The sequence below is a fragment of the Vicia villosa genome, linkage group LG4 (assembly GCF_029867415.1).
Source record: "Vicia villosa cultivar HV-30 ecotype Madison, WI linkage group LG4, Vvil1.0, whole genome shotgun sequence".
NCBI classification, from domain to species: domain Eukaryota; kingdom Viridiplantae; phylum Streptophyta; class Magnoliopsida; order Fabales; family Fabaceae; genus Vicia; species Vicia villosa.
This window is the reverse complement of record NC_081183.1, coordinates 151,284,076-151,292,696: the sequence shown is the minus strand read 5'-3', so window position 1 is coordinate 151,292,696 and position 8,621 is coordinate 151,284,076. Positions and strand designations below refer to the sequence as shown.

At 35.1% G+C, this 8,621-nt stretch overlaps 3 protein-coding genes across 3 annotated transcripts; 2 read left to right on the top strand and 1 right to left on the bottom strand.

Moving 5' to 3' along the window:
- Nucleotides 1-386: 386 nt before the first annotated feature.
- On the bottom strand, nt 387-3,703 carry LOC131599950 (receptor-like cytosolic serine/threonine-protein kinase RBK2). The gene is made up of 9 exons (XM_058872185.1): nt 3,545-3,703; nt 3,152-3,255; nt 2,661-3,041; nt 2,160-2,411; nt 1,893-2,047; nt 1,565-1,644; nt 1,343-1,478; nt 1,097-1,246; nt 387-996 (listed from the first exon to the last, which is right to left on the bottom strand). The coding sequence occupies exons 1-9, from the start codon at nt 3,583-3,585 to the stop codon at nt 814-816; spliced, it is 1,482 nt and encodes a 493-aa protein (XP_058728168.1). The 5' UTR covers nt 3,586-3,703; the 3' UTR covers nt 387-813.
- Nucleotides 3,704-6,891: 3,188 nt separating this feature from the next.
- Nucleotides 6,892-7,440, top strand: LOC131598080 (uncharacterized). The gene has a single exon (XM_058870716.1). The coding sequence runs from the start codon at nt 6,892-6,894 to the stop codon at nt 7,438-7,440; it is 549 nt and encodes a 182-aa protein (XP_058726699.1).
- Nucleotides 7,441-7,517: 77 nt separating this feature from the next.
- On the top strand, nt 7,518-8,600 carry LOC131598079 (uncharacterized). The gene has a single exon (XM_058870715.1). The coding sequence runs from the start codon at nt 7,518-7,520 to the stop codon at nt 8,598-8,600; it is 1,083 nt and encodes a 360-aa protein (XP_058726698.1).
- The last annotated feature ends 21 nt before the right edge of the window (nt 8,601-8,621 follow it).

Sequence of the window (8,621 nt, the reverse complement as noted above, 5' to 3'; positions counted from 1 at the left end):
TTCAAATGTCTTTATGTGCAATATTGGTTGGATTGATCTAATTTTGCAAAAACTAGTGAGATGTTACACATTTTACTTTGCCACATAGGTAACTTTGTTAACATAATACAGACATGTTAACCTTTGCAGAATTTGAAGTAAGATTACAATAATTTCTTAAAAGAAAATAATCTATGAACAGTTTCTGTTTTACACTTCCTTAACCTTATGTTAACTATATGAACTAATTGCATATTGTACTTAAGTTATGATGAAAGATTTGAGGTTTATTCTATATACTTGTGATATAGCATAATTTGCCTCACAATTATGTAATAATCACAAATAAAAGGCAGTATTTATTTCCTATTGAACTAAAAAAGATAAATAATTGTAAAAATCAAATATAAATCAGAATTTAAAGATTTCATGAACTTTTCTTGAATACACCTGCGTATATAGTTCCAATATAATGATCAAACAACTTGCTAAGCAAGGCATGTCCAAATGGTAATAATCACTGCAGCTCTTTGAATAACATGAAAAAGTACAGTCCCCATTTATGCAGAAGGGTTAACTAAGGCTTACAAATTACACCTTAAACCACTTTGATTAAATAAAATACATGCTACATACATGCACATAAGGTTCTGTCTCTTTATCTCTCTTTTTTGTGTCTATCGTAAGTTAGTCCCTTCAACCAATGTTCTGGCCAAAACTAAATCCACAAGTGGAATCAGCTCAAATTTCTACATATAAATCACTTCCCTTAAAAGATTTTAGGGTAAAGTTTTATAGTTCTATGTATCTGAATCATCACAGACCGAACATAATCTAATTTGGATTGCTCGTGCCTAAAATAGTCTCCATATGTCTATCACGGTCGCTCAAAAACTTTGTCGAGTTATAATCTTCTGCATCGTATAGTTCTTCAGAGTATGTTCTATGAAGTTTAGACTTCTGTCTTTCTTTCAACATTCTCAAGCTCTCTTCTTCTCCTCTTAGTATCTGTAAGACCTGCATTCGTTCGACCAAAAATAAAAGTTTATGTAAGATCATCAACATTATATTTAATCGATTTTTCTGTTATGATTCCTTCACGTGTAAAAGGACATGCCTCACTCATTTGCGGTCGTTGTATTGAGGACTGGTCTATACACATAGAAGCATTTAAGACTACCAGTTTCATCTGTTCTTCATCATAAGCGTCGCCTAAAATTGGATCAACTAGCTCTTTGATGTTATTACTAGATAGCAAAGGCTTTGCCTGTCACAATTATTTTCCATGAAGTTGATTAGAATTAATGTTTTTAAGATCGAATTCAAGATGATCGATATACAGAATGCGATAGACGAGACTTACCCACATAACCAGACTTTTTTGTGAACTATCCAAAGCTTGTCGCCCGGTGATGAGCTCCAATAATAGCACACCGTAAGCATATACATCAGTTTTTTCATCTACTATACCATGCATGAAGAATTCAGGAGGAAGATAGCTGTTGTGACATCATCACCAAAAGAAAAAAGATTGTAATAACTGAAAATGTGTGAAGAACTTGTGAAGGTGTTTAAAGATACAAACCCAAATGTGCCTTCCACTTTGGAGACAGTATGGTGAGTCCATTGATCAGGTAACCACTTTGCGAGCCCGAAATCAGATATCTGGTTTAAGATTGGAGTTAAAAAGTGTAACAAGAAACTTAGATGAAACAATTAAATGCATATTTGGATTCATGGTGAGTTTCACAGAATCACGTCTGCTAATGTAATATCAGCGCGAGTTTGTCAAATTCATTATGATTCTAAACATGTGCGAAGATTTTCATTGATTTAGAACATAAAAACGTAATACTAATTGCTGAAAAATGCATGTTCGATAAATAGTTAAATTTGTGAGGCATAAGAGGCACCTGAGGCTCAAAATCCTCTGAGAGGAGAATGTTAGAAGCTTTGATATCTTTGTGAATAATCCTTCTTTGACATCCTTCATGCAGATAGCGAAGACCTTCAGCAGTCCCCAAAATAATCTTGAATCTAAGGCTCCAATTCAGTTTCTCTCTAGGTCCTGAAATCCATAAAAGGAATGAATCCAATTAACTCCAAAACTCGGGTCGTGTTCGCATAAATAGCGTAATTAAGCGCCTATAGCCTAAACATTCATGCATTTAGAAATATACCGTAAAGTATGGATGACAAGCTTCCATGAGGAGACAATTGAAGAACAAGAAACATTCCACCTTCAACACCATATCCAATCAATCTAGCAATATTGGGGTGATCCACATGCACTATAATGCCAAGCTCAGACAAGAAATCTGCAGTCATTTCTTCTTGGCAACCTCTTGTCAACCGTTTAATGGCAACAAAGTTTCCATCTTCCAATTTCCCTAAGTAAACCTCAGCATAGCCTCCCTCCCCAATCAAATTATCTTCAAACATAAATAAAACGCAGCTTATAAGCCTAACAAGCTATGTAACACTTACACATAAACATACATCAGACCCGATACTAACACAAACGCATAGACAAAGAAATAATTGAATGTAATCAGATGAGTCATTGTCCAACCGTGACACATGTCAGACATTAGACACGTCTACAATCTAGAGTGTCAGTGCCACAAGTGCTAACAAGCATGATGTCAACATGAAAATAAACCTCATCCATATTTTCATACCATGGCTAAAGTCATCTGTTGCGGCTAGAATCTCAGCGAGAGAGAAATTCTTCCACGAAGATTTGAAGCAGCAAAACTCGGCGTCAAAAGAAGACTGAAGAGCCGGTGAATTCAAAGATGGGATGAGATCCTCCCTAATTCTTTTGCTTTTTCTTCTAGTAAGTTTTGGAACATTTTTCAACGGATGAAAGGTCTGAAAAGGCATTTGTGATCCCTTCTTTAGCAACTTAAAGAAACCGCGCCACTGATTATTATTAAGATTGCCTCTTAAACCTCCCTCGGAATCAGAAGTGCTTGCCCTCGAACTCGGTGTTTCAGATTCTTGACTTCTAGGAGAATACTCAGATTGGCTTCCTTCCTCAATCTCTAAAGCTGCCAAGTCTAATAACATATAAAGTATATCCATTCCACCATATTAGCACAGTTACGCAAATAACCAAACAAACATATCATTATCTTATTGAAAAGTATGACGAAGATTGATTCATTACCAATACTAGAAAACGAATCAGAAAATCCCGGTCGGGGTCGTCTGCTTCTTAAAGAAGAATTCTCTTTATCTATTTGTTTTCTATCTGACTTATGGCCGTCATTGCTGTCAATATAATCAATCTTGATTATCAGCAAACAAGAAAAAGAGCATTAATGCATGCATGGTATCGCAAGAGCCACGATACCAAACATGCATTTAATGTGACACAATATATATACATTGCCAAAAATTCTGATAAATCATATATATGATCAAACATCTCATTCAAACATGCATGCATGCATATGAAACACTAAGATGAATGTAGTTGTGTGTAGAATGAATGAGCATTGCATGCATACATGTATGCATGGATAGATGATGAAAGGAAGAGAAAAAGTTATGATGGTACCTCGAGGAAGGTTGAGGTGGTTCTCGTGGTTCATCGCTCATGATGGCGATGTAAAAAGGTTATGAGAAAGGTGCGAGAACCAAAAAAGGGAGAGTAGCCACGGGAATGACGCGCATGAGGATAGAGAGAGTCAGAAAGGAAGACAAGAGAAAGAGAGATGGGAGAAAGACATGAAAATGAAAGTAGCGGTTGGCATCGTTTCTCTGTGCTGTCCTTTTTCGTAGCTACCATAATACTTCTAACTTTCTTATTTTACACACCCCGGTTTTTTATCCCCAAATTACGTTCCACTTTACAAGACTATGCTCTTAAAGAGGCTGGAAAATATTAATGCCAAAATATTATTCATTTTTCTTTTTCTCCTTTTCTATGATAATACAAAATGAAATATGTTAAATTTAAGATTAACACTCCTATACTTTTGTATTTAGTTGAATATCTATATATTCGATCAATTAAACAATATTATTTTTTATATTTATTTTATATAAAATAAATTAATATTTTAAATCAATTTTCATTAAAGAAATCGATACTCAACTACTTATTACGAGTATCTAAGAATTTGCGTAAATTTAATGATAAACTCTTAGGTACTGATAAGTTTAAGTTGAGTAGAGTACCTTTAATATAAATAGATTAAATTTTAATTTATTTTAAAATAAATAAAACAAGAAATAATGTAGCATTAAATTATAGTGTTTGATTGGTTGAGAGTATTAGTATTCAATAAATTCAAGGGTATCAAAGTGTTTATCAAATTTTATTTGCAAATTGGATAAGTTTGTCATTTTACAAGTATGTGATAGTATACTTGTGTTGGATATCAAGTATAAATGGTGTGCCTTATTGGAACATTTAATCATAAGATTGGTAAACAATTGAGTATGCGGAGAAAGAGGTAGTGAGAAAGAGAGATGAGAGAATTAGTGAGATTAATGATATAATCAAAGGAGGAAGAGGAAAAGGATGACTCAAACTAATGAAGTTATCTCTTGACAAGAAAAAGCATTGGAGCACAATAAACAAGATGAAGATGGAATAAGAGAGAGAAAAGTGTTATAACAAACTTTCTACTCAATTGAAAAACAGTTACAAAGAATGATTATATTCAATCATTACAAAGCAAAAATACAATATATACTAAAATCTACATTGGCCCAAGACAACCTAACATCAAACACTCGAAATATGCAATTACACTTCAACACCATCCCTTAATTCACATTCAGAGTTAATATCAAAATCAACAACAACAATTCTATTCCTCAAATTGATGAAATATTCAGTCTTGAAGGCTTTAGTCAGCACATTTGCAAGTTGCTTCTAAATGCTGCAGCGTACAACTCGCACTCCATTCTAGACTTGATTCCTCAAAAAATGGAATTTTGTGTCAATGTATTTGCTTCTCAGATGCAACATTAGATCCTTGACAAGGCTTATAGCTGATTTGTTATCAATCATCAACTTCACAAGCTTCTTCACCTTGATCTTTAGATCCTACAAAAAATTCATTAGCCAAACAACATGACACGTAGACAAAACACCTGCAAAAAATTCACTATGAATTGAATGAATCTGAAATCAAAACAATCACACACATCACGTACACTCGTGTTTCCCTTCCTGTGGATCCGAATCGGAGCTTTAGATACCTATTGTTATAGCACAATGAGCAAGATGAAGAGGGAAGAAGAGAGAGAAATCAATTATAACAAATTTTTTACTCAATTGAAAAACAGTTACAATGAATGATTCTATTCAATCATTACAAAACAAAAATACAATACTCCCCCATTCTCTTTTATAAACAATTTTTACTTTTTAAATTCATTAGTATAAAGATAACATATCTCTTTTTTTTATTGCAAGTGACAACCATTTAAACAGCTTCATCCAAAATAATATATCATATTTCTTATTATGTACTAATAAAAAATTACTTATTCCTTCACATTTTAGATTGATATTCCTATCTTAGTAGTGTGAGCATTTTAAATAAATTCGTAACACTAAAGTAAAATATGGGTAATAAAAACATTCAAAATTTTTGAAAAATATAATATTGCTAATTTTTTTTTAGAATGATACCACTGCTTCTTAATTATTAGTCATTATATATATATATATATATATATATATATATATATATATATATATTCCTTTAAAATATATTATGGATTAATATATTATTATTAATTTGTTAAAATATTAAAAATCAATATTAAGCACGGAGATTTAAAAATTGTCATCACAAAAGGGAGAATTTTGGAAGAAAAGCTGCTAAAATGTTGGAAGAAAAGCTGCTAACTCCTAATGCTAGGCTTGAAGAATCTGACTTTGCAAATAGAAGGATGTACCAGGAGAATTTTTGGCAGAAGCTTCATATCAAAGAGAGTATCATACAACAGAAAGCAAGTCATAATTGGGCAAAAGAAGGGGACAAAAATACTAGGTTTTTCCATGCAACATTAAAGGCTAGGTATAGAAGCAATTACATCGGCTCAGTAAAGAATACTGCTGGATTGATTGTGGAATCGGTGAAAGAAGTGAAAGAAGTTGTCAAAGAATTCTTTAAAGAGAAATTTAGCATGACAAACAGCCCAAGGCCCTGTTTTCGATCTCCTTTAAATCATAAACTCTCTGTCCAGGAAAGTAAGAGTTTGGAAGAGCCTTTTACTAAGGAGGAAATTCAACTAGCAGTATTTGAAGGCAACGGTGACAAATGCCCAGGGCCAGACGGGTTTAATCTGGATTTCATGAGGAATTGTTGGGATATCGTGGGAGAGGAGATTGTGGCATTCATTCAGGAATTTCACAAAGGTGGTAAGCTCCCAAAAGCTATCACATCATCTTTTTTAGCTTTGGTCCCGAAATGTGAAAATCCCATGAACTTAGAAGAATACCGCCCAATTTGTTTGATCACTGGCCTGCATAAACTTCTCTCTCGATTACTGGCAGCAAGATTGAGAAAGGTTATAGACAAATTAATTTCACCCAATCAAACGGCATTCGTACCGGGAAGACAGATTCTTGACGGCGTTTTGGTTACAAATGAAATTCTGGATTATGCAAAAAGAAATAAGCAAGAGTGTCTAGTTTTTAAAGCTGACTTTGCTCAAGCGTACGATTGCGTAGATTGGAATTATTTGAGGAGTATGCTAAGAGGCATGGGGTTTGGTGTGAGATGGATGTGTTGGATGGAAGATGTCGTATTCTCAAGCTCGATGTCTGTTGTAGTTAATGGGAGTCCAACGGCGGACTTTCTAGTATCGAAAGGTTTGCGCCAGGGTGATCCATTATCACCGTTCTTGTTTACAATTGTGGTAGAAGGATTGGCATGATTGATGAGACAAGCAACTCAAAGAGGATTGTACAAGGGGTTTAAGATTAAGGAAGTTGTAGAGTATAGTCTACTACAATTTGCTGACGATACGATATTATTTGGCGACGGCTCATGGCATAATTTGTGGACCCTTAAAGCCATGCTAAGAGGTTTTGAAATGGTATCCGGGCTGTCACTAAATCTGAAAAAAAGCAAGTTATATGGTGTAGGAATTGATGACTATAGAATGGGGGCTGCTGCATCTTTCCTGGGATGCAAAATTGAGAGAATTCCTTTTAAATTTTTGGGACTTACTGTTGGAGGGAACCATAGACGGTTAGACTTTTGGAAACCGGTTGTAAATTCAATGCGACAGAAACTATCTTCATGGAAGGGCAAACTAGTATCAATTGGTGGCAGAGTAACTATGATTAATAGCATTATCTCGAATTTGCCGAGTTACCAATTTTCATTCTTTAAAATACCAAAGAAGGTGGCAAAAGAAATAATAGCTATACAAAGAAATTTCCTGTGGAGTGGAGTGGGGAAAAAAAATCGATTGCGTGGATAGCTTGGCAAGAGGTGTGTAAACCAAAGGAAGAAGGTGGCTTGGGCATTAAACATATAGTAAAGTTCAACAAGGCCTTAATGTCAAAATGGATTTGGAGATTTTTAAGTGAAGAAAAGTCCATATGGAGTGGTGTGTTGGAAGGAAGGTATGGAAGTGTGAGCAATAGAATATGGGGATGCCAAGAGCCTATTTCAATATCAATGGAATCTCTATGGTGGAGAGACCTTATGGAGATGTGTGGGGAGGAGGGAGGTGCAATGAAGAAAATCAATTCCAGATTAGGCGATGGACACTCCATTCTGTTTTGGAAAAGTAAATGGTTTGGGGCAGAGGCTTTGTATCTTCAGTTTCCAGCTCTATTCAATGAGATTTCTTTCAAACATATCTCTGTTCTTGAGGCTGGCTTTTGGAAGGATGCAACGTGGGAATGGAAGCTTATAAAAGGTGAAGAGGTGTTGGGGAGGGAGGCATCGCTGGAGATCAGGGAACTGCTTCACTGTTTGGGCGGTATTTTCCCTAAGGTAGGTATCAAGGACCGTCACGTATGGCCTTATGAGAGCTCCAATTGTTTCAGTGTGAAATCATGCTATATTTTGTTCAATCAAAATTCTGTTGTGGTGCCTTCGGTTGGTCTAATGGAGAGCCTTAGATGTAATTGGAAAGCGGCATTGCCTTCAAAGGTGCAGATCTTTGGATGGAGACTGCTAAGAGACAGGATCCCAACTAGGCGACAACTTCTTAATAGGAATATTATATCTCTTCAGCAGGAAGTGAGGTGCGTCTTTTGTGAAGGTCAGATTGAAGATTCAGGGCATATTTTTCTGCAGTGCCCTATGTTAGTATCATTGAAGTGGAGAGTCTTTTCGTGGCTGGAAATTCAATTGCCTAATGTAGAAGATTGTTGTGAATTTTTGTTGGTTTGGACTGAACAACTGCAGGGTACCATGAAGAACAACATTGCTGCTGCCATTTGGTTAACATTCTGTTGGTGTATTTGGAAGGTAAGAAATGAGATTATATTCACCAATGCAAAGTTGGATATAGATGAACTATACTACAAGATTGTTTGGTATTCCTGGTGGTGGTTATCATCAACTTCACAGCTTAAGTGTAATTTCTATGAGTGGTATAAAAACCCTCTTCTTTGTACACATTGTTAGTTCCTTTGTTGTTTAGTCTCT